This window comes from Pleurodeles waltl, chromosome 1_2, assembly GCF_031143425.1.
Source record: "Pleurodeles waltl isolate 20211129_DDA chromosome 1_2, aPleWal1.hap1.20221129, whole genome shotgun sequence".
Lineage (NCBI taxonomy): Eukaryota > Metazoa > Chordata > Amphibia > Caudata > Salamandridae > Pleurodeles > Pleurodeles waltl.
Window position 1 is genome coordinate 338812474 of NC_090437.1, and position 26111 is coordinate 338838584.

A 26111-nucleotide genomic window follows, 5' to 3' on the forward strand; every position below is an offset into this window, starting at 1 on the left:
CGTGTAGTCTTGAGGTAGCATTCCCTCTCAACCCTTTAGACCAGTTCCCTGCTGCTACCAGAGTATTATGTGCTTTGGGGTACAGCAGCTGGTCCTTTGAGCATTCTTTTAGCTTCAATGATTGTGTTCAACCTAGTGTGATAGAAACACTAAGCATGATCACCTTTCATGAACTTCTTATTTCGGTTGCCCTTAGATGTCTGCTAGAGTGTTTTAGTATAAGCCACTGAGTACGAAATGGAAGACAGCTGCCGGCCACAAAAAAACCCTGAGGCGAGCGCCCTCCCACGTCCGCCTCCTCCCAGTGCCTCTTTCCTTCCAGTTCCAGTGGGAGGCGAATACACAATATTTCCTGTTATGCAGATTGTATCACATGGGCACCTGGTCTCACAGAGAATTTTGGAAGGGGCACAAGGCTTGCCCTTCTCAAGACACCGCTGACGAGCACAACTCTGTTGGAAGGAGGGATGCTGGGATGCCACTCTTTGTGCACGCACTTGCCCCAGTCAGCAGTGCAGTGCCACCCAACTGCCAAGTTTTGTGAATCCTGTCCTTCTTCTTCCTTTGACTGCTTGACTTGTCCTTCAGTTTCACCTTTTTATTTCTACCTTTTTGTTCATTTTTGCCACATGTAGTTTTAATATGCTTTCTAGTTGTTTTCTTCTGCTCCGTAACCTTCCTTGGAGCCACATTTTGTTTTTCCATGGCTATTTACTGGGATGTGGCTATATGAAAGAGTTGCCCCTTCCTTTGTCAAGCGGGGCGAGGCGAGAGAAAGAAACACCGTGGCCCCACTGAAAGGAACAACAACTTTAAATCATGGAAAGAAAAGCTGTTTTAGCATTATTGAAAAAGTGCACAGTGATTCCCTTCCTGAACTTAATCTGACACTTCACAACACACGTGCACACAAAATGAGGTGTTGTTCGACAGTGAAGTATTTTTGAGGCGTGCTGTTCTGCTCCAGCGCCCCCTTACCTTTCCTGTTTATAATACAAACTGAAGTGTGTACGTTCCTTAAATATGTTTCTAATAAGACTGTGCGTGCCATCTCTTTTTCGACATACTTAAGCACAATGAAAGCCGATGTTAAGGCAAACAGTTCTGTCAGTGATGAATCTGCTGAGGGTACGGCCTACTTAGTGCGTCATTTATCACAGGTGAATGGAACGCACTTCCACCCCGCATACTTCACTGACTACAGCCCATACCCCATATGAAGCCGTGTTTCCCATCACAGGAGGAAAGCTGAGCCAAATGGTAACAGTTAAATAACAGTGAGTAACGGGGGGATCGGGCATCACCCTCCAAAAGTGTTTTTTACGGTTTGCACTAAGTGACGGTAATTGGTCATTGCTGCTATATTGAAATGTATCATAATATTTACCTATCTATATATGCTTCGAGCACGCCATTGAGTTAGTGACCACTGCGCGAACCTGCCCATTACAACAACCACCTAAACGTTCCATGACATTGTCTCAGCTCTGATACATCCTTCCCGATGTCCACCGGCAGAGACTAAAGGGTCGAATTGCAAACCCCCTGGCCCAAGGATTCAGTAAATGCACCAATACGAATTACAAATCCAATTAGACTGTATCCAATACACAACTCACTGAGTAATACAGCACAGGAAGTGATTTCTGGTAACGACCACAAGATGATTTAGGGGGCACTGCAGAACTCAAAACCCCCTTTTACAAATAAATAACACACTCAAAATATCACTAAGAAACGAGGCATGTATTTTAAAATGTTTATTTTAAAATCCTAACCTGGTGCATAAAAACTCATCTCTCTTTCAACTCATTGGTCTATTCAAGTCTCATTCACATATCGCTTCAGTCCAACACAGCATAAAGAATGGATCAGCCCACTTCAGCCATTGGCTGTCTTGCAGTGTGAGTGATGGCATTTTCCTTGTTCACAAATGCGCACAGCTGCTTTAAAAGGAGTGTACCTCAAAGTCAGTACTGGTGTGCTTGGGCTGAAGTATAACTCCTTCATTTTCATGTCTGTTTATATTTTTGCCAAATTTGCATATAGACTGTGCTTACGAAAAATAGTAAATGTAATCCACGTTTTTTTTTCTTTGAATTCTGGGACTTGTAGTTTTAGTTTTATAATGGAATAAACAAAACTAAAAGTCTCAGAATTCAAAGGAAAAAACCTGGATTGGAGTGTCTGATCACGCATGGACGCCAGTTGTATTGGGTTTGACAATGCTTGGTAGAATTGCTTGAAAAATACTTTCTGTATTTACCCTTTTGCTAAAAGAGTGAACAACGTCCTGACAAAAAGCATGCATTGAGGGTTATGCAAATATAGATATTTAAGTTTCACAGTATATCTTTTGAGGCCAAGACAAAGGGGAAGGTGAGCGACAGATGGGCATCTCAAAATAATAGCTGGATGGCCGGCCTTCACATGCTCAAGCAATGGCCTCAGTGGAAAAGACACACATCTTAGAGCTTTCTCTATTATTCTGAAACTAAAAATAATGTCTGTTCGATATAAGGCATTAACAGGTTTTTGTCCATCCACAAAACCCTTGGGTGGGGAAAAACCGCCCCCAGGATGACAGGGAGACAGTATTCCATCTTTTGAAACTCTTCATCTGTCAATGCCCCACGGTCTCTGGTGTGTATGCAAATGTACTGTATGTATTTGCACTGATAATTCTATTTGTTCACACTTCCTGTTAGCCGAAATTACAGCAACGATCACAAACACTTTGCCCAGATTTTAGGAGTGCGGTTAGAATAATAAAGCTGCCCGCCTTCTTTGGAATATTTGCGGGTATTTCTATGCCTCTCCTCTGAGTCTAAAGTGAAGAAAAGAGATGAACATACTTCTGTGTATTCTGTGCAGATAGGGCGGCTGAGTGGTGACACCTCTAATCCAGGGGTGAAGCTCAATACAGTGAAGGATCAACTTGGTTTAAAGAAGTAGTTCTTTGGTTCCTCAAATGTAAATTATTTCTGAACCAGGCATGGAGAGAGAAATGGGAGAATGGAGCATTGTGATGCAATAGTGAGTCAAAAGAGAGAAGCCTCATGGGGCTTGAGCCGTAACCCAGCCAAGAGCCTGAAGACATCAGCCCCTAGTGAGAAACCTACCTACCCACCCATCCTCCCTCCATCAGGAGGCGGGAAGAAAACTGGAAATGGCACCAAAAGATCTCTGAGAGCGTGAAAGGCTAGCCAATTGCAGAGATAAGCAGCCAGCCATCTTTGGTAGAGACTTTGTGGGTTGTGCATCGCTGGGTTAAAAGGCACCACCTGCATTGCTAAGAATCAAGTCCATGCACCCACACCAACAAATATAGCCATAAAGGACATGTGAGGCATTAGGATGTCGCAGTGGCTGTAATAATGGCGGTTTGTCCACAAAAAGCCCATGGACAGGTCGCAAGAATGACCTAAAGGTGTTATCGTCCAATACCCTTGGGCCTTAGGATGCCAAACGGCAAGGACTCTGGGGAGCATGTTTAGTGGAGAGAGGGGCCATGGTAGGTTCACTTTAGTGGCAGCCCAGCACATGAGGCTCAGGCTGAAAGTCAGTTCTAACAGTAGCAAGTTAAGCCTAGAACACCACAAGCAGTCATCAGGAGATGGTCAAAACTAGGAACAGGAAGAAATGACACAGAAGGACAGAGCAAGAGCTAAGAGAGATGAAGAAACAGAAAAGAAGAAGGAAAGAGATGAAGCAAGTAGGAGGCAGTGGGAGGCAGGGAGGTGGAGCAGAACGGGCAGGTGGATAAGGGAGCAGAAGTTGACAGGTACGAGCTTCATCCAGTTCTGCTTTCCTTTGCAATTTTATTATTTGAAATTTTGCATTTTTATTTTAAAAATGGCAATAACAGCATGCGTTGCTCACACCTGAAAAGGAACAAACAGTAGTTTCTGAGGGAGGAGGGTTGGTATAAGTGAGTCGGGAAGGATGAGCTGAGATGACAATGGAGAGCTGGTTCGTGCAACACTGTCACAAACGCCTCACATCAGCGCGCCACCACCACAGGCCCCATTTTAGGTTAGACGGTTGACCATCAAGTCGAACACTTGCCAACTTTCTTGCATCCTCCGTTCTCCCAACATCAGTGCCCTTTGTAGCTTCCGTGCATCCGATCTTGCCTAATGACAATCTCCATGCATTGTCACCTTCCGACATTATCATTCTCCAATAGCAGCTTACATATGCACCCAACTCCTCCACTATCAGTCTGTCAACTAACATCCCCACCTGCTGTGGCAAACCTTGTCCGGATTGAATTTCTGTATTTTCAGTGGCATCCTCACACTGCCTCGTCACAGAATGTCACTTCCTGTGACGTAATTCCTGTTACTAAAGCAAAAGGGGGGAAGGGACCGGGAGGTTATCTGGTCCAGTGTACACTCTCCCAACAGTAGTAAGACAAGCAAAAGTACACTGTTCCACACGATTAGAAATGGCTTAGGAGACCTGAAATATCAGGAGCAAGAGCCCTCAAGCATCACAATGGATGACTAGCATCATCATCGGGAAATGCTCCTCGCCAGGCCGGCGGTGCAACGCCTGATGGGCTCCCCACAGGGGGCACCAAGCCGTACTGTTCTGATAGTGACTGGTGGGTTCAAACTATCTAGACAGGCAAGCCTACACTCAGGCACCAGCACACAAAGGAGAGAACAGAAAAAATTGTAATTAAAATTGGTTATTCATCACTAAATATCTCATCATTTTAATCAATACACTAGGATGAAGACCAAGATTTAAACCGAAAGGAAAGTAATAGGTTGAGTGTCGATGCACAATTACTCTCAAAGAGCAGCAAACTAGGAGGATTATAAACCTGATAATCCCCCTAAACCAGGGTCAACATGTTTCGCGTTGTGCGGTCCTCTCGGATCCAATGACGCTTCATCAGGACCAATAACTAAAGACGTTAATCAGCTCTTCTCCAGGTAAACAAAAATCACAATATAAGAGTAGAAAAAATACCGGTCACTTACATTGAAGTCAACTGGCTAAGTCAAAGTCAGGTCGCCCATCCCCAAGTCGGGATCAGGCTCCTTGGTAAGCACGTTCCAAGGACTCGGCTAAATAATCGGAGTCACCGGTCCGTCATTAAGGACCTACCCTCCAGAACGGCGTCCCGTAATTCCTGTTACGCCTGTTTCTGTGTCAGCACCTGTGTTTAGGATTTTGCCACGAGCTGAGCCTCTCCTAAAGGGGGGGATTAGAAGCTGGCACCTCTGTTTGAGACTAAGGACAGCCAGGTTGCCCATTAGAATCATTCACATTGCTCTGAATTGTAAATTCCGGCAGCTGCCTTAAAAGTAAGCACATAACAATATTAATATGCAGAGATGGCGGCGAAGAGAATAGGTAAGGGCTACTGGTTACATGAAAAGGCTTAGACAATGCAAGTACGATGTTTTTTTTCAATGAGTAGTTATATTTTGGATTAGAGCTGCCCTTTCTCACAGTAGAAAATACGTGCCTCTTTTTGGGTGGTGCTGAGAAAAAAATGTGACCTATCTGCAAAATGACGACATTGTCATGTATGACGTCTGCCGATGGGAGGCCAGTCGGATCTTGTTCCACAGAGAAATTTCACTTTTTGCTTGTGGCACTAGCAGAGCCTGATTTATGAAAGTGCCCTTTCAGGGCGTAGCCGAGCTTCACAGACAGCAGTCACTTTCTTTAATTACTTATGACATTTCCAACACAAGAATACTGAATATTTAAAACCAGTTTTGTCGTCGGCGCAACTCCACAACTCTCTTAAACAACTGCACGAAGCCCAGTTCACAAAGATTTTTTGTGCGCCAACATGTTGTTTAAGTGTACAGAAATGTATGTTTGTAGTCAGAATTCACAAATCACGATTCACAGAATTATAATATGTTTATATTTTAACCTTATATTCACTAACAACGGGGTATAATCCTCAGGTTCACGTGCATCTCCAAAGACGTGGTTTTAGTGCTGAAGCCTGGAAAGGTGACGTCGGGTGGAAGAAAATTAAAAATACTCGGAACATCAACAAATGCGGAACTCCAGAGTATAAGGTGCATTTCTGAGGTAGAAAAGTATAAATAAAAGTGCAGCCAACTCGTATTTCACCAAGGTACAGGCGGGTAAGACGGTCGAGAAATAATAAAAATATTTCGAAATGGTCATTCATGTACATATGGACAATATTTACACCTGCAGACCAGCAGTCTGTCCACTCTAACAACATTCTACACGAGGTAAGCAAAAGACAGAAGGAGTATGCATGTGAAGCTACCATTTAAGAAGATTCCCATCTGTAAGCCTGGAGAAAAACCGAGGTATGAAATGGGCAGTGCCCAACCCCTGGAGCAGTAAGTGGGGTATACCTCTTTTGGGACTGATCGAGTATGGGGATCTCTCTTTTTTAAACATGTGCGCAGGTAACAGGTTGGATCAGTGAAATTGTAGAGTGGTCCACTGGGACTTACTTAGATGTTCTTTAAAGCTACTCAGAATGTCTACAATGAAGCTTTCGAATGAGTCATGGAATTCATGTTACATACCTTTGCGTCATATGGATAATTGCCGTTGTATAGCATGCTTAATGCACAACACAATGTCACACATCACCTATAAGTGCTAAAACCTGATATACAAATGTGATTATTTTTAATCTATTCCAAGTTTTGAAAGAGGGCGACATCCGCTCAGGTCAGACTAGTTGTGAACGCTTACCTAAACTCCTGTGTACCACCAAACGATTTCTAGAAAGAATGACCAGATGAATGACGGATATATGGCACACACGATATACATCGTCGTGGATATTGTTCTGGCCAACTCTATTTTATTCAAATTACTGTATGCAATAGTATAGTGGACTATTTGCTATTAGTTTGACAATAGGGAGACACCCCTCCAGTACCCCGGGTTGAGAAGATTTACCTCAACTCCTGGGTAAGGTTGAACAATGTTTGAGCCAAGATTGCGCAACTGTGGACGAATCACATTAGATGTCACGTTTGATTGAGTATCTAGTTTGCCACGATGGGAAGCACATAGCCACTCCACCACCATACAGGTACTGCTAGGCACAAATGACTCCATGTGTGATGTTCTAAGTCATGTGTGATTTTCTAATGAAGCTATACGGAAGCAGGATCGAAATCTGTGTACGAGCATTTATCTTTGCTTTATTGTTTAACTGTCTCTTTCTGTTTATTTTTTGTCCACAGAGCAATGCCTCCGAAGCACATATTTGTAACATATAATTAGACACCAAGATAGTTTCTTACAGGGATTAGTGGGTGGGGGTCCTCTCTCTAATTATACCTCATCTGACACCTACCGCATCACAATGGCAAGACTTTCACTAACAACATAGGTGGAGTGACATTGAGGAGCCAAAGGCTTTGATGTCCTGACGAAGGCCCCTGACCCCTTGGGCACTTGAGGACAGCACAACCATGTTGATACAAGCAAGGATGACAGTGTGATTGATAGCCCTTCAATATCATTGTTTTTTTTTTAACCCTATCAGGAATCAAAACGTTTAGGATAGCATTAGACAGTTCTTTTACTCTGGCTATTAACAATCCATTAGAGCATCAGTTTTACAAAAAATCTTCACTCCTCCTCGCATGGTGATAGAGCCCACACCTTGGACTCAATCGGGTCCTAGGTGTGGGTACCTCAATGGTTAAGAATGCCAAATTTGATGTGTATGAGGACCTTACATTTCCCAGAGTTTTCCCTGCCGAGTAAATATGTTAGAGACTACATAGTGCCTAGCCTTTTAGTTTAATGTGTACATGCAGATGGGAGAGCAAATGTTTAAGTTTTTGTCCTCTCTCACCTCAATCATGAATGAGATTCAGAAATGTGCACTAATAGTAGGATTAAATATACTTTGAATGGATTTTCTTAGTCTTTGTATTTGTAATTGTATGCATGTAGTTTCTTACTGCCCCTGATAAGGAGTTGACGCACCTTGTGGCTAGCAGCACAGTACTTTGGAAGCCAAAGTTAATGGTAAAAAGGTAGTCGAGTAATAAGAATGTCTCTTTTGTTTCCTTTTGGATAAATTGTGGTAATTGTGTTAACTTAGTGCTCTTGGGATCTCAAGCATTTACTGGATTGTTTTGAAAGGGATAGATTGATTGAAGTGGATTCGTAAGGTTAAGATGTGAAGTGTTGGCACAAAGAGCTCTAGATTCTCAATGTCTTGATCACATCATCGAAAAATGCTTAGATTATATCTTGTAATTTAATGCTATCAACCAATGAACCTTCTATCTCACTCTTTTGTGGACATTTTCTTTGTTTATTAGCAGACCCCAAAACAAAAAACCCCTTCTAACTGTGCCCTTGCTCTAGTGCACTGATGTGGTGGAATATACAAGATCCTTAGTAATGGCAAGGCAGGGCTACTGTATTTTGTTATTCATATGGCTGCTAACAATGATTAAAACATATGCCTGCACAATCATGCTGCCAAATCACGCCTAAACCATCATTAATGGAGCATGTACAGCTAGCATTTAACTGGTTTCATTGGCCAGTGTCGCAAGAGAGAATAGATTTTAAAGTTTTATGCACAGTGCATAAAGCATAATGGCAAGATATGCACAGGTTAGTGTAAAAAATACTACCTCCCACCACATGCCAACCAGAAATCTCGAGTCAGTTAAAATTACTTTTGATCACCCAACAAACTTTCAAACGACTACAATGTGGGGCAGATCACTAGCAGTTCAATAGTTTAAACTATGAAACCCTCTGCACCCGACCCTGAGAGCAGCACTCAGCTATCTTCACTTAAAGAACCTCCTACAAACAGAAATATTCTGGCAGGAGCTGGCTGAGATGTCAGACTTTTTGGCAGCAAGTGAGGAATATCAGATGGGGTTCAGTCCTCAATGATGATTAGTGTCATAGGGCCAGATATACATAGCTTTTTTCAGGTCGCAAATGGCCCGATTCGCAGAATCAGGCCGTTTGTGACCAGAAAAAAGCATTTTTGGATGTACCAAACCTTATTTTGTGATTTGGTAATGGGTTTGCGAAGTGCTATTAAAAAGGGGCGTGTCAAGGGCACACCTTCCTAATAGTGAGTTGCACTGGTATGTATGAATGTTTTGTGAACGGGTATGCGGTTGCAAAACATTCATAGTTCCACGTCTCCGTGAAGGAGTTGGTAACCCATTCACAACCGTGAAGGGGTTCCTAAGGGACCCCTTCATCTTTGTGAATGGGGAATTCAACATTTTTTAAGAGCAGGTATTGGTCTCACTGACTTTTTTCATTTTTATTTTTTAAAAGCATCCCATTTTCCGTTAAGGAAAACGAGATGCATTAAAAAAAAAATACTTTATTTAAAAAGCAATCTCAGACTTGGTGGTCTGCTGACCCCAGCTGGCCACCATCCCTGTGAGAACGGCCATTCCCAATGGGTTCCAAATTGCAACCTGCCCCATGAATATTGATGAGGCAGGTCCCTTGCAAGCCATTTGGGAATTGCAAACAGTGTCTAAGACACTGTTGTACATAGCTGTTTGTGATTTCCTTATAGCGAATCACATAAATTTGCTATTAGGAAATCGCAAATGCCAAGCTACGTACATCTGGCACCAACTTCAAATCAAAGACTTCCAATTCGAAATTTGTTTTGAAACAGCCACAAGGCAATGTACAGTAGTATAAAAAATCTTCTTAATACACACACATGTTTTGTTTGTTTTCTATAACAAATTTAAAAGGCTTCTCGTACTTTAAACCAATAAGCTTGTATTCATTATGAAGTCTATGGGCCTGAATAACAAAGGTAAACGTACACTTTTGTGTAAGTTTACTATTCAGAGACTCTGATTTAGTAGTAAGTTTAAGGCAGCGGAGATTCGGCAGCTGGGCGGAGAACTCCGCACATAAAAAGATAGAACAGGCGTATTCATAAACTCCGATTTAATAGTAAGTTTATGACTGCAGGGATTCCGCCTGACTGCAGAATTTCTGCAGTGGTAAACTTACCATTAAATTGGAGTTCATCAATAGCAAAAAAATAGTAAACTTACACAAAATTTAATTTACCTTTGTGAATCAGGCTCTATATTTTTGAGTAAAAGTCAACTAAAGTGACTCGTACAGTCGAAACAAATTAATGTATTTATTGCTGAGATACGTACATTTTACATTTTACATGGGTTTATCAACATACCAGTGGCAGGTTGGATTGTTTGGGATACAATTATACATAACATAACATGACATAAATAATATATCGCACATCAATAACGCCCAAACTGAACACTATCTTTAGATCATGAAAAGAAAGAGATCAGAAGACAAAGAGAACACATTAATAAAATTCAAACAATCTTTGTAAAGTAGGAGCCATGTGGCAGCTCACCTGGCACAAGCCACTGATGCACATGTCCAGGGATTCAGTATAGCATCGTGTTCCATCGAGTACCTTGGGTGCCAATTCAACCACCAGGCTAGTTCCTTTTGCCTGGCATTTGAGTGAACAAGGGTTTTCTGGATCGTTGTACACAGGCAACCAATCATAAAGCAGGCCTTGGTACTTGACGTCGTTGTGAGCGGAGCACTGTTGGGCGCGAAAATCACCCGCCTCTGGTGGGCAGTCCTGGGAGGAGGATTAATAGAGAAAGGTTAGAAAAGCATTTATCATACACATACAGAACAGGCTATTCTTTGTGTTTTGTTTGTGGAATACTGCTCCATGTGCTGCAAAATAGTGGAAAAAGGCATAAAAAAACATGCAACGAAATGGCAAATTTCAATAGGTCTCGCCTTTGGGACCTTAAAAGTATTTAGCCATGCAGTACATTACATTGGCAGATGGAACATACCATAGCTAACATTGAGCAATCACTGGTGACCCTTCAGAAGAGTCACCTAAACATATCAAGAGTGTTCAAACAGTCATAGTCTATTAAGGATGTTACATTGGCATGACTCATGGTCATAACTGCAATAAGGAGAGATCAATAAAACATATACAATCATGAAGTAAACCCAATAAAAACCTTTATCAGAAATAAACTTTGCGTTTGTGCATTCCTTCATACACTTGGCATTAGGCTGTAGTGCTCAGAACAGCCCCTACAGGGCACCACAAAAAATAGCGTTTGTAAGAAAAATGGTCACATAACCATATAGACCCTGATTATGAGTTTGGCAGGTGGAAAAGCCCGTCCGCTAAACTCCTGCAGTCGGGTTGTGACCTATGCGGCAGCCCTCCAACAGCCCCTATTGCGAGTTTCCCGCCAATGGGAAACAGTCCACAACATTGGCGCTGGCTCGTAATTGAGCCAGCCGCAATGTTGCGGTGTGTCAGGAGCAACAGCAGCCATTGCGCTTTTCACTGTCTGCTAAGCAGACAGTGAAAAGCATGACGAGGCTGTCCATGGGGCCATGCCAAGTGAATGGGCAGTGAAGAGGCCCACATGGGGCCTCCGGCACCCCGTCTCTACAAGCTTTGACATGGTGATGCAACTGCCATGTAAAAGCCGATGGGGATGGGACTCGTAATCCTCAGGGCAGCGCTGTTTGAAGCGCTGCCTATGGCGGATTTAGACTGCCGGCACCACCAGGCCTTTGGTCGGCAAAAAAGGTGCTGTGCCTGCGGTCCGACCGTGGCACGTTTGCCACATTCATATTGTGGAGGCTGGACCGCCGCATTGGTGGCAGTCCGACCGCCACCGGGAGTCTAGCAGTTCTAGGACCGCGAGACTCATAATGAGGGCCATAGTCTGCCCTTAGTGAGCATACCCACATGAAAACAGAATGGCAGACTGTAATGCAGTGTGATCATATATTTAGCCTCCAAAGAGCAAATTGCATTACACATTTTCAAGCCTAGCTGGCCAACTAGAAGAATTTCACAAACAAGGCCCTTAAAACACAAACTACTCCCAGCTGTAAAATAAAAACGAGTGCAAAGTGGCGAGGTAAAAGAAAAAAATAGCACGTCACACTAAGGTATAGGGCTGATTGTGCAACAATCCATGTAACATGGTCAGCTTCCAAAGCAGTGACAAAACAGCCTCAATGCAGGACAAGTGTAAAGCATTAACCTACGAAATCAAGGGAATTTTGAAAGGCAGTCCAAGGAACGAATGAAAGTGAGGGGCATCAGATGGGCGTGGCCAAAGTCCAGAGAGTAGATTATAGCATGTCGAGAGAGAAGTGTATGCGCTGCTATGCCCGACCTAAAAACGTGCAAGTGTTTGGTAATTTTTTGCTAACCATGGGAAAACATATATGAAACTTCGCAGACATACCAGAACATTAAAATATCTTAAGTCGTACAAGTTTTGTGAAACATAGGGGAAATCCTTTGCATGTAAAACTCCTTTGTGGAATGATTTTGGAAATCTGTGTTTCAATAGAATGCTTCGCCGAACCCTAAGTCTGACAATGTGGCACTGCATAGTGAAAGACGTGTGCAGATAAATGCAGGGCCAGGATACAACAGATCTCTCAACGACCTATTCCACTGCTGTTATGGAGATTTGACAGACGAGATAAACATTTTATTTAGCCACACGTGAAGCTGGATAAAAATGGCACTATTTGGATTCCCAATCTAAACACAAATATTATCCTTTCCTATTAATGACTCGTGTTCAGTGCTGGGTGTGAGAAAAGATGGAAAATGCTGAGCAGATTTTTGCGTCACAGGGCATTCTTAAGTCAAGTTCCTTCTCCCCCTAAGGACCAAGTCTCTGAAGTTACCAACTCACAGCACTGGCGTTAGAAGGCGTCTGGATCACCGCACACCAATTTCCTTTTTGGTTGCCGGTCTCACATATAACAGTGCCTACAAGCTACATAAAGTGCTTCTTGGTTCACACTACACTCTTGAAACTACAGGTGAATGTGATCTACTCCATAGGGAAATTCCCTACACTGAAACTAGCGGAGGGGAGCAATGGAGGTAAGGAGAATCTAGAGCTATGGTAAGAATATTGACCTCAGAGTGAATCCTGATCTTAGTGATGGGATGCTGAACTATGAAATCAGTGGAAATCCCGGAGGATGACAAATATGAGGGGCACCACATTAGGTAAGGGAAGAACCTGACTTGAGGTTTCTCAATACATTTACTTTATTTTTCCAGTAACAGCCTTGCATCCATTCAAAGGTACAGCTCAAAACTAAAAAAGAGAATCGTGTAAATTGCGACATTTATCTTCCTAGAGGAGTCAATGATACAGAGATATTAAAATCATGTAACTGTGGGCGTCTTTGCTTTCTAATCTGGTAGGTTAAGAGACCATTGATAAACCATCGAAAATAATTGGAAATCCATCTGTCCCTGCACTTTTCAATATATTTTCAAATTGTAAACCATATTTCTATGAGGGCACCTCTTTCTGTAGAAAAAGATGCAAGCATTTGAAACTTTTATTTTATAAATACTACTTCTAATTCTTCCTGGGAACATGGCTGTAGGAAACTGCTCCCTTGTTTCAGTACCCCCTGAAGTTTTGCCTGATATTTGATGCTAACTTGACTGAGTGTGTGCTGGTATCCTGCTAACAAGGTCCCAGCACTAGTGGTCTTTTCCTAAACTGTACCATTGCTTCCACAATTGGCACATCCCTTGCACACAGCTAAGTCCCTTATAAGAGGTACCAGTGGTACCAAGGGCCCTGTGGCCAGGAAGAGTCCCTAAGGGCCGCAGCTTTTATCTCCCACTCTAAGGGACCACTCACCAAACACATGCATACTGCCATTGCAGCTTGTGTGTGCTGGTGGGGAGCAAAAGGTAAAATCGTTGAGGCGTCCCTCTCTCGGTGCCATGCCCATGAACCACTGCCTGTGGCATAGGCAAGTGATCCCTCTAGTAGGTCTTACAGCCCTAAGACAGGGTGCACTATACCGCAGGTGAGGGCATAGCTTTGTGAGCAATATGCCCCTACAGTGTCTAAGTCCATTCTGAGACATTTTAAGTGTAGTGTGGCCATACTGAGTACATGGGCTGGGAGTTTGTCATTACAAGCTCCACAGCTCCATGATGGCTTCACTGAAGATTGGAAAGTTTGGTATCAAACTTCTCAGCTCAATAAACCCACACTGTTAGGTATTGGCAAATGGCCTTCACTGCCCCAGTGTACTCCAGCTAGTGGAGATGACCCCCACCCCCCGGACCAGGCCCCACTTTTGGCAGCAGGTCCGGCTGGAAAATTAGTAAACCCCAGGAGGAGTGTCTACCCCAGCTGGAACCACCACTAGGGTGCCCAGTGCTGAGGTGAAATCCTCCTGGCAGAATCCTCCATCTTGCTTTGGAGGGTGTTAGCCAATAGGGTTAGGAATGTGCCCTCCTTCCCAAAGGGAGTGGGCACAGGAAGGGTGTGGCCACCCTCAGGGACAGTAGGCATTGGCTACTGCCCTCTGACCCCTGTAACACCCCTAAATCTAGTATTTAGGGGCACCCCTGAACCTTGCTCTTCAGATTCCTGACCTAAAAAGTAGAAGAAGGACTGAAGAGCCACACAAGCAGAGAAGACTCCAGAAGACAACAGACTTGGCTCCAGCCCTACCGGCCTGACTGCAGCTTCAAGAATTCTGCTACAAGAAGACGACTCCTCCTGCAGGAGCAGCAACTTCTACAAACCCCCAGAGGATTGGCTGCCTAACCATAGACCAAGATCTCCAGAGGACAGTGGCCCTGTCCACAAAGAAACCTCTAAGAAGGACTCCAGAACTGCCTCGGATCTGCAAGCCCTTCCCGCTCTGCACCTGACGCCCACGGCCGTGTCCACGTGGACCACCAGTCCAGCGAAGGTCCCCAGGTGATTCTGACCTCGAGTTCACCCTGGGTTGACCCCTCCTGACTAACGCCAACGTCTGCAGCCTAAGTCCAGAAGACCGCCTGACCGCGACCCGCTCTGGTGAAGATTTCCAGATGCCTAAATGTACCTCTGCACCCGCAGCTCCTGGCCTTGGGGAACTCAACCAATGGTCCAGTAACGTCCAGTGGGCTTTCTACTTACCTGTACAGCAGTTGGTTATCTTCAGTTGACTCCCTGGACGATGCCTGCAGCATCTTTGTGACCCCCTGGGGTCCTCCCATTGAAAAGCATTGGGGACCGACACTGTGTTTGCAACCTGCACCAGGCTGCCCGTGTGCCGCTGAAGATGTGTATTTGGTGCTGACTTGTGCACCCCCCGCCCGGTGCTGTTCTAAACCCCCCGGGTCTGTGCCATGAGTCATGGGTACTTACCTGCAAGCTGTTTCTTTCTGAGCACCCTCCGTCTCTGTAGGATTGCATTGGGCGCCCAACACAAAATTTGACCTCTGCACCCGGCCAGCCCCGTGTTGCTGGTAGTGCACTCTTGGTGTCCTCCTAAACTTTGCCCTGTGGACAGCTTAACTCCGAAGACTAGGATTGTAAATTGAGTACTTACCTGCAAATTGTGTTGGTAATTTTCCTCCCCTAGGATTACATTGCTTACTATGAGAAATTGCACTGTCTACTTTTGACATTCAAAAGTATTACTTACCCGTAAACTGTTTTATCTGTGAATTCTAAACAGCAACTCAATTAGAGGAAAGACATGTCTATTAATTGAAAAATCATGGTTGTATGCTAAATAACCCCTTGTTTGTCTCATGCCTTCGTTCATACCATTGTGTTTACTTCACCAGCATATTACATCTCTTAACACCTTCACAGCCAAGGACGTAACAGTTACATCCTTGGCTGCGGCGCTGATGCGCCCCGGAGGTAACCGTTACGTTCTGGTACCGGCTAATGGGGGAGTGCTAGCGATCCTCCCATGAGCCTCGCCTCAGCGCCCCCACTGCAGGGATGGAAGGGGAATCGCTTCCCCTTCCACCCTGCCCTCCTCCTCCCCACCTCCGTGGCCCCTGAGGGCTGCCCCTTCACGCTGGAAGCTCAGCTTCCAGCGAGGATCTGAAGAGAAATGCTTTTGAATTTCTCCTCCGATCACTGGAGGGGCAAAGAAAGGCATAAAAGGAGAGAAAAGGCCTTTCAGACATCAGGGAATTTTGTTTTTTTGCAATTGACATGATGAGAGCGCGCGTTCCCCAGGGGACCAAATTATTTTAGGCCATTTCTGCCCCCCCCGGGAGCAGATCGGCCTATATTTATTTGGCCAATCTGTCCCTTAGTGGGGTAGAAACCACTAGACACCAGGGAATTTTTAAAAAAATTATTATTGAATGAGGGGAGCGGCCCCATAGACACCAAGGATATTTATTTTATATTTACTTTTGTTTTTTATATATGGGGAATGACCCCTTAGACAAGGTTCGTTCCCCTGGGGGGCAAATTGGCCTAATATAATTAGGCCGATCTGTACCCAGGCGGGGGCAGAAACCCCCTAGACACTAGGGATACATTTTTTTTTATATATGTGGGGAGTGACCCTTTAAACAAGGGTCGCTATCCTGGGGAAAAATTACTTTTAGGCCATTTCTGCCCCCCCTTGGGGGCAGATCTGCCTATTTTTATTAGGCCAATCTGCCCCCAAGGGGAAGAGAAACCACTAGACACCAGGGATTTTTTAAAAATATTATTCAATGAGGGGAGCGGCTCCTTGGGTTAGGGCCGCTCCCCGGGGGTGGGGGGGGAACACTTTTAGGCCTTTTCTGTCACCCTGGGGGCAGAGAGGCCTATTATAATTAGGATGATCTGCCCCCGGGGGGGTAGAAACCTCTAGACACAAGGGATATATTTTTGTTTATGTTTACTTTTGTTTTTTATATATATGGAGCGACCCGTTAGGCAAGGGTCGCTCCCTTGGGGCAAATTGTATTTAGGCCATTTCTGCCCCCCATGGGGACAGATCGGCTTATTTTTGTTAGGCCAATCTGCCCCTAAGTGGCACAGAAACCACTAGACACCAGTTTTTCTTTTTTTCATCAATTGCACGCAAGGGGAGCGACCCCTTAGGCAAGGGTCATTCTCCTGGGGGGTAAATTTATTTTAGACCATTTCTGCCACCCTTGGGGGCAGATCAGCCTCTTTTTATTAGGCTGATATGCCCCCAAGGGGGGAAGAAACCACTAGGCACCAGGGATTTTTTTTGCGCCAATTTCACACAAAGGGAGCAACCCCTTAGGCAAGAGTCGCTCACCCGGGGCGGGATGGGCAAATTTATTTTAGGCCATTTCTGCTCCCCTTGGGGGCAAATTGGCCTATTTCTATTAGCCTATCTGCTCCGGGGGGGGGGCAGAAACCACTTAGGCACCAGGGATCGGTGTGTGTGTGTGTGTGTGTGTGTGTCTATTTTGTTTAGGGGGGGGCAGCCCCTACGGCAAGGGTCACTCCCCCTGGGGGCACATTACTGTTGCCTATTTTTGGAAGGCCCATCTGGCAAAAAACCCACCAGAGCCCAGGGAAGATTTTATTTTCAAAATAAGAGGGTGGGGATATGGCTATACCCCCACCCCAAATAAATGGAGCCAAAGTTGTTCTGCCCACCAGTGGTCAGAAGGGGCAATTACCCCCGATCCACATCCCGGGGGGCAGAAAGTCTACTAGATGCCATGGATTTTTTTAAAAAAATAGTGCGGTCGGGGGTGGCTACCAACCAGTATGGGCCTGGTTATGCCCCCACCCCAACTGAAGGGGGTAACAGTCTTTCAGCTCTCCCCCGAACACTAAAACATCTTATCCCACGGCAAGCAAGAGGATATTTGATTATTTGGGATTTTGGTTTTATATTTGGGCCATCAGAGCTTGGCTAACTTTCAAAATGGTCCCACTTGGAATGGTGAGGGCTGCACTTTTTGGACTTTGGGACGCTGCCATGTAGAAAAATCCACAAGACCTCGACACATCTGAAAATGAAACATCTGGGTGAGTCCAGGGTGGTGTGCTTCACAGCCGCCAGAGCCATTTTCTTACACACAATGCCCTGCAAACCTCCAACTTTGCTGTAAATCACACATTGTTCCCACATTTTTGTGATGGAACCTTCCGGAATCTGCAGGAAGCCACAAAATTCTCACCACCCAGCATGGTCTCATCTATACCAATGAAAATTCTGCTGGACTTGTCAGCCTAAAAATGTTTTTTTTCAAACTCCCCTTTTTGACCCGCTTTGGTTCCCCCTCAATTTCGACATCTTTTTGGCTCTTCCCTGTCACAGGCACTTCGCCCACCTACACAAGTGAGGTACCATTTTTACCTGGAGACTGAGGGGAACGTTGGGTGGTAGGAAACTGCGGTGATCCCACACAGGTATGTGGGAAAAATGTGATTTTTTTTTTAGCTAAATTTTAGGTTTGCTGAGGATTCCAGGTAAGAAAACATTGGAGGATCCACGCAAGTCACACCTCCCTGGACTCCCTCGGGTGTTTCGTTTTCAGAAATGTCTAGGTTTGGTAGGTTTCCCTAGATGGCGGCTGAGCCCAGGACCCTAAAATGCAGGTGCCCCTGCAAAAACAGGTCGTTTTGTATTTGATAATTTTGATGTGTCCAGATAGTGTTTTGGGGCATTTCCTGTCGCGAGCACTAGGCCTACCCACACAAGTGAGGTACCATTGTTATCGGGAGACTAGAGGGAACGCTGGGTGGAAGGAAATTTGTCGCTCCTCTCAGATTCCAGAACTTTCTGTCACCGAAATGTGAGGAAAAAGTGTTTTTTTGGCCACATTTTGAGGTTTGCAAAGGATTCTGGGTAACAGAACCTGGTGCGAGCCCCACAAGTCACCCCATCTTGTATTCCCATAGGTGTCTAGTTTTAAAAAATGTGCAGGTTTGGTAGGTTTCCCTAGGTGCCGGCTGAGCTAGAGGCCAAAATCCACAGTTGGGCACTTTGCTGAACACAGCTCTGTTTTCCTTGGGAAAATGTGATGTGTCCATGTTGTGTTTTGGGGCATTTCCTGTCACGGGCGCTAGGCCTACCCACACAAATGAGATACCATTTTTATTGGGAGACTTGGGGAAATGCTGGGTGGAAGGAAATTTGTGGCTCCTCTTAGATTCCAGAATTTTCTGTCACCAAAATGTGGGGGAAAAGTGTTTTTTGACCAAATCTTGAGGTTTGCAAAGGATTCTGGGTAAGAGAACCTGGTGAGAGCCCCACAGGTCACCCCATCTTGTATTCCCGTAGGTGTCTAGTTTTAAAAAATGCACAGGTTCGGTAGGTTTCCCTAGGAGCCGGCTGAGCTACAGGCCAAAATCTACAGCTAGGCACTGTGCAAAAAACACATCGGATTTCAATGTAAAATTGTGATGTGTCCACGTTGCATTTCCTGTCACGAGCATTAGGCCTACCCACGCAAGTGAGGTACCATTTTTATTGGGAGACTTGGGGGAACACAGAATAGCAAAGCAAGTGTTATTGCCCCTTGTCTTTCTTTAAATTTTTTCCTTTCAAATGTGTGACAGTGTGTAAAAAAGACGTCAATTTGAGAAATGACCTGCAATTCACATGCTAGTATGGGCACCCCAGAATTCAGAGATGTGCAAATAACCCAGTACTTCTCAACACCTTATCTTGTGCTCGTTTTGGAAATATAAAGGTTTTCTTGATACCCATTTTTCACTTTTTATATTTCAGCAAATGAATTGCTGTATACCCGGTATAGAATGAAAACCCATTGCAAGGCACAGCTCTTTTATTGGCTCTGGGTACCTAGGGTTCTTGTTGAACCTACAAGCCCTATATATCCCTGCAACCAGAAGAGTCCAGCAGACGTAACAGTACATTGCTTTCAAAAATCTGACATCGCAGGAAAAAGTTACAGAGTAAAACGTGGAGAAAAAAGGCAGTTTTTTTACCTCAATTTCAATATTTTTTTTATTACAGCTGTTATTTTCCGTAGGAAACCCTTGTAGGATCTACACAACTTACCCATTGCTGAATTCAGAAGTTTGCCTACTTTTCAGAAATGGTAGCTTTCTGGGATCCAGCATTGGTTTCACACCCATTTCTGTCACTAACTGGAAGGAGGCTGAAAGCACCAAAAATTGTAAAAATGGGGTATGTCCCAGTAAAATGCCAATATTGTGTTGAAAAATTGGGTTTTCTGATTCAAGTCTGCCTGTTCCTGAAAGCTGGGAAAGATGGTGATTTTAGCACCACAAACCCTTTGTTGATGCCATTTTCAGGGGAAAAAACACAAGCCTTCTTTTGTAGCCCTTTTTCCCATTTGTTTGAAAAAAAAAACATTTTCGCTGTATTTTGGCTAATTTCTTGGTCTCCTTCAGGGGAACCCATCAAGTCTGGGTACTTCTAGAATCCCTAGGATGTTGGGGAAAAAGGACACAAATTTGGCATGGGTAGCTTATGTGGACAAAATGTTATGAGGCCTAAGCACGAACTGCCCTAAACAGCCACAAAAAGGCTTGGCACCTGAGGGGGAAAAGGCCTGGCAGCGAAGGGGTAAAGAGACTCGCAGAACAAAGCAATAAAATGTGTAGTTCATATACTAACTAGTCTATTGAACTAGTACTGTCAAGGAATAAAGGGTGTCTCTGCTTTTCATTCACTGTGTTTGCCTTCCATATATTATGTGTCCCTGGGTTTTTTCTTCCCACAAAAATGGAGGAGTGTAGTATATATCTCTTGCTTCTAGTTTATGATGTCTACTTTAATAGCACCAGGAGACAAGACACTGTAGATTGTATGCATGGGCTATATAAATAACCATCTAGATAGACAGACAGACAGACAGACAGGTAGACAGATAGATAGATAGATAGATAGATAGATAGATAGATAGATAGATAGATAGATAGATAGATAGATAGATAGATAGACAGACAGATTTAGGCCACATTGACCTTATGCTTGTCTCTGACCCTGCTCAGCGCTCTGCTGCCTTTTGACTTGGTTTGCACTGTTGAAATATCACATGCATAAATAATTTTAATTTCATAAGAATGCCTATTGCAACTGGACTGAACATATGCCACAGAGTAACATAAACAGATTGTGTGTGTGTGTGTGTGCGTTTGTCTGTTCTCAGTGAAAAATATTGTACTTAGTCTCTTGCATCTTGAACTTATTTACACTTGTTTTTGTTGAGTGTTTTGGAATTTTGAGACTCAGGCTGTTCCAGTGCACACCCGTTGGTTACATTACACCATATTTTCCTGTCCCTATTTGGGGTGGGAACATCCCTGATTGAACCCTAAGCAGGTTAGCTGTGAATATCTATTTCATATTTTAAATCACCTTTAAATAGCAAAATCTTGGAAGGCAAACTTTTAGGGTGACCCTCTCCATCCACATTACTCTGGACTCTATTTCCAATCCTGAACTTTCTAGTTGCGACCTAATTCTGGGGGTTGTAGTCTTGCTGTATTTCCTTAAAACCAATTAGTGTACCACACTTGAAAGCAACGATTGGTATGTGAAAGTTTCAGGAATAGAGACAGTGTCCGTTATAACTTGGAGTGAGGTGGTGACGCTACAAACTGTAAGTCCATCTACAAGGTACTGCACAATACGGTCTTTTCGGTAAGTAACTTTGCCAGAGAGGCTGTGTCAAGACTGATTCAGAATAATCGATTCTGTCATCCAAGCCCAGAAGAATACAAAGTGGATGTGGGAGCCCAGAGAGGCTTTCTTCCATTATGTATAAAATAATTTAATTACTTATCAAAAACAGGGGACTCCCCTATACTGAGAGAAGTGGCGTACCGAGCTGGCAGTGGCATGATTTCACATATGTAAATTTCACTTCATCAAACGATTCAACTTACCAACAAGTTGAGCCTTAGCTTGGAAAGGGGCTGGCAGAATGGGATAAACATGGGTGAGAAACACTGAACAATAAATGTGTAAGGAAGAAGGGGGAGTGCCTGGAAAATGGGGAATGCTTACTACAAATCTGAGGGCTTTAGGGAAATTTAAGGAGGGGCTTGAGGAGGGACAGTCTACTACACCCACCTATGAAAGCGTACATTGCTATTCATAAACTGCCCTTATAAAGTTATTACAGCTCTTAAGGTGTCAAAACAGTAGCAGATGTACTCTAGCCCAGCCACAAAGTAAGTCAAGTAACACACATTGCCACACACAGACACAAGAACTCACTCCAATAGACAATAATGGAGATAGGGACTTTAAATAACACTCGATAGGAACTATTAATAAATTAACTTTTGCATCTAACAGTTATACATATATGCTTTGCTGCATGCTAAAACTGTTATAAATAATTAGTAAAAAATTATTTTAAAATGTAATAATATCCTTCATTTAGAATAAAAGTATAAAAACAACTTTTTATATTTGTCTAAAAATAACAATAATTTAAATTAATTTAACACTTAACTTTTTAACAAGATGTAATCCATAGTAAAGCAAATTGTAACTAGGGTGAGATTTGTTTTTTAAATTGTTCCTCGGCCACAATGGGGAAGATCTTCACCTACATCTAAAAAGTTACTAGTAGTAAGTTTACACTTGTAAATCCTTTTGTAGAAGTCTGCACCAATGGGTGAAGAGATGCAAGTCTAACTGTAGGAGGAATTTTACACCTGAAAATGGCGAATAGCAAAAAGTGTAGATTTACACCTAGGTGTCATAGTAAATGTACACAAGAGTAGATCTACACATGAATATTTACCTTAGTGAATATGTCCCAATGTGTTTCCTTAAGAAGGAAAATATGAGGCAAGATTCAGAGTGGTGGAAAAAGTGGTCTAAAAGGTGGCAGCCAGCTTTGTGCCAAGTTGTGTACTCTGCAGGCCCTCAATTCTATGTATTTTGTTTGAAGCTACAGGCAGCTATTTGAAGTCCTAAAAAATATTTTAGCCCACTCTGGGTAATCGGCGGAGTAAAGAATGATGCTGCTTGGAAGTCATTCATTCTGTTCCCTTTTAGAAGCCAGTGAACTACTAGCCAGAATTAGCAATCCTTCCTGCTTATGCCCAAAACCCACCCACCTCTTTCAAAACCCGGCCCAAGAGACTCTTGACCGGCAAGCCTGAAAAACAACATTTTCTGGGGCGCCTGTACGACTCGCCCGCCCCACTCCCTAACAACTACTTGAGCCATTAAACAGGGCGCTGCAGTGGCGGCCCTCCATGGAACCTACCATTGGTTGACGCACCGCAGTCTTCCTCTTTCCATTTCCTGCTTCAGGACCTGCTTGCCCAGGGCCATGCTGCACAGGAAATGCAAAGGTTTTTTTTGCCACATTTGCATAGCGGTGGCAAATGGTAACAATTTCAGGGACTTTGGATACTTAGGTAACCGATATCGACATCTATTTAACTAATTAGGCATAAGCAGTAACAACTCTGCACTCCCCACGTACTGGCATCTATGTTTAAGGCAGACAGGTGCAAAGTCATGCATTAAGCTGACAGGGGTCACGAGGAGTCAAAATGTACAAAGCAGCAGTGGGGTTGTAAATGTCATTACCGTGATTGAAACATTAACCACAGTATCGACTCCGAAATATTGTCATAGCGGAGATAATTGCAATGCAATCTACTCTTTCCCTGACAATAACATGTTATAATATATGTGGTGATCGATATTTCATGAGTCGATAATGTGACAGAGAACTAAGCAGGGCATATTTGAAGTAACACAGTTTAGTTCTGCTCATTTCAAAGCTGTAAATGTAGAGATTGTGGACCGGATTTAATAAGTAGTTTCACTAATGGTTGTGGATTGCTAGGAAACGTTTAACATTGCACCAAAAAGAATTGCAAAACTCCGCGAAGAGCAGTAACGGCTCAGTTTTCGAGTGCACAAGTTATTTTGCATTGAAACTGTATCCTCATGGTGCACCCAGATCCCTTTGTGCCTCTCTCCTGTTGATATATACATGGAGATGTGTCTTGGACAGGCCAGCTCAAATATCCCACGGTTTTAGTGAAAAGACAGATTTACTGAAAAAGTGTCATCCGGCTTCGCCGCCAGTTCTAACAGCACAGGAAAGGAAGCTCAAGCAGGCAGTTAACCAGAATATTTTCTGATATACCTACATGTAACATGCGCAAGTTATATGTCTGATCAGGGGCGGCTCTTCCGTTAGGGCGGAGGAGTGTTGCTGCAAAAAATAAATATTTAAAAGAATAAGATAAAATAAAATGGTAATAAACGTTACCATCTTTTTATTTTTCATTAATTCACAAACCTTCATTCCGAGCCAAGTGTCAGGATGGAGCCGCTGCTGAGAGGAGTTGTGGGCTCGGCACTTTAAGTTTAAAGTGTGCAAGTCTCTTTGGCCGGCTGTCTTGCGATGACCAGCCAGACATTTGCACTTTAGACCTCTCATCTCAGCTGTCTTGGTCAAGCACAGGCCTCCAGTGCCCTTTGGAGCGGTGAGAGAGCCCGCTCCATCCAATTCTGGCACCTCTCTCATGCTGAGTAACAGCATGAGAGCAGCTCCAGAATTGGTTAGGGGAGTTGGCTGGGTCCATGCTGGACAACAGAAGAACACCAGGACCGTAGCGAGGACATGTAGCAAGGTAAGTGACTTTCATTTCCATTTTTTATGTATTTTATTTGTAACTATATACCATAAATCGCAGACATGCATTACATTACCGTTTTAAAGATACAATGTTTAACTTTAAAACGATAATGTAATGCATGTCAGCATTAATTTAGTTAAAATAATTTTGCCCGTGCATGCACCCACCGTCCGTTAACCCGCCCCACCGCTCTTCATAGTTGGCAGCCACCAATGTGTCAGACGACTGACATGGTGTCTACACATAAGGATTTGTAATGGGGTTTACCTCCGGTACAAATACTAGGCCACAGAGTACAGAATCTTTTCTGCACCACAGCTCAAGGCTCTGTGTGATGCAGAACAACCAGATTTATCGCCAGCGGGTGACATTAAATGTGGCGCTGCGCTATTTTCTGTTCGCACAAAGCACTGCTGCAATTTTTCATGGTGTTTCCTTGCGTGAGGGAGTGTAAAACTGGGCCTCTGTGTTTTCCTTTTGTTTCTATAACCCAACAAAATACATTTCAGGCACTAAACATTCAGTGCTACATATTTTCAGTTTGCAATCAAGATTCTGAGATGACAAAAATGCCTGGCAGTTCTTTCGGGCTGAAAACCAACAGGAGCATGCATGTGCAAGCACACTGAGATCTGTTGATTTCACTATATCTGATTGGCGTCAACGTGCTAGCGTGGGATGGCGCTTTTTTCATGTGGCTTTGCCAAAGAAGTAACAAGAGACAGATAGCAGTGTACATTATGTTTATGCTTTTCCACTTCTCCCATAAAAGCAGATTTTACAATACAGAAAAAACATTAGCACAGAACTTTTAATGGGTCTCTGTAAAGTGCCTTTCTCCTGGGACCTCAGAATGCGTTTTTTCCTTCCAAAAACAATACAAGGAAATGTACACCAAGAGGAAAATTACTATACCATGTCTGCTAACGAATTCCGAGAGCAGCACTTACACTGAGAGTCATGTGATATAATATGTTTTAATCATGGGGTTTTATAAAGTGCTGCATGTATGTTTTCGGATCCTTCAAAGCACTGAAAGTGAGCAAAGGTATGCATGTTTGGTTAATGAGGGAAGTTGGCGTGACGTCGGCAAATTGGGGCCTGTTAGAAATTGGGTTTTCAATTAATGAGGGTGTAAACACTTCTCAAGCAACAACCTCAATTCCTGTCAGGGTGAACCACAAAAGTCACTATATTGACCTGTGCTTTACCCTCTGGCAGCTTGGCACAAAAGCAATCAGGCTTCACCTAGAGGCAATGTGCAACATATTTATGCAGCACTTAATCAGTAATAAAGTAAAAGAACAGCATGGGGAAAATCCCACAGAACTTTAGAGAAATATAATTAAATTTAATAAATAAAATGATATCAAAATGATAAAATTCTAATCAGTAGAATCTGAGATATGCAATTTCAAAGATTTAGTTAAGTATAGCACCCAAAAGCACAAAGCACCACTTGCGGTTTCTGATCATGCTAGATTAAGGAAATTTGCAAGTTCAGGCAGACCGCGATAGAGCGCTGGCAACATAGAGCACCAGGTTAGTCTGGCTGAAAATGTTACCTTTACAAAAGCCGCCGAAAAGAGTCTAGTTTGTGGTTAAGGAGTGAGGTGAGGGTTGTGTCACGGTCATTCCTGGATTGGTGGTCACCGCAGGCTGTTGATGCTGTAGCACAAAGTG

At 43.6% G+C, this 26111-nt stretch overlaps 1 protein-coding gene across 1 annotated transcript in view; it reads right to left on the reverse strand.

Annotated features, from left to right (window-relative positions):
* Positions 1-26111, reverse strand: part of ADAMTSL1 (ADAMTS like 1) — a 731427-nt gene that overhangs the window by 451378 nt on the left and 253938 nt on the right. Inside the window, exon 4 of the mRNA XM_069239462.1 lies at positions 10388-10624. Within this exon, the coding sequence (XP_069095563.1) occupies positions 10388-10624 (237 nt within the window). The remainder of the gene's footprint in view (positions 1-10387; positions 10625-26111) is intronic.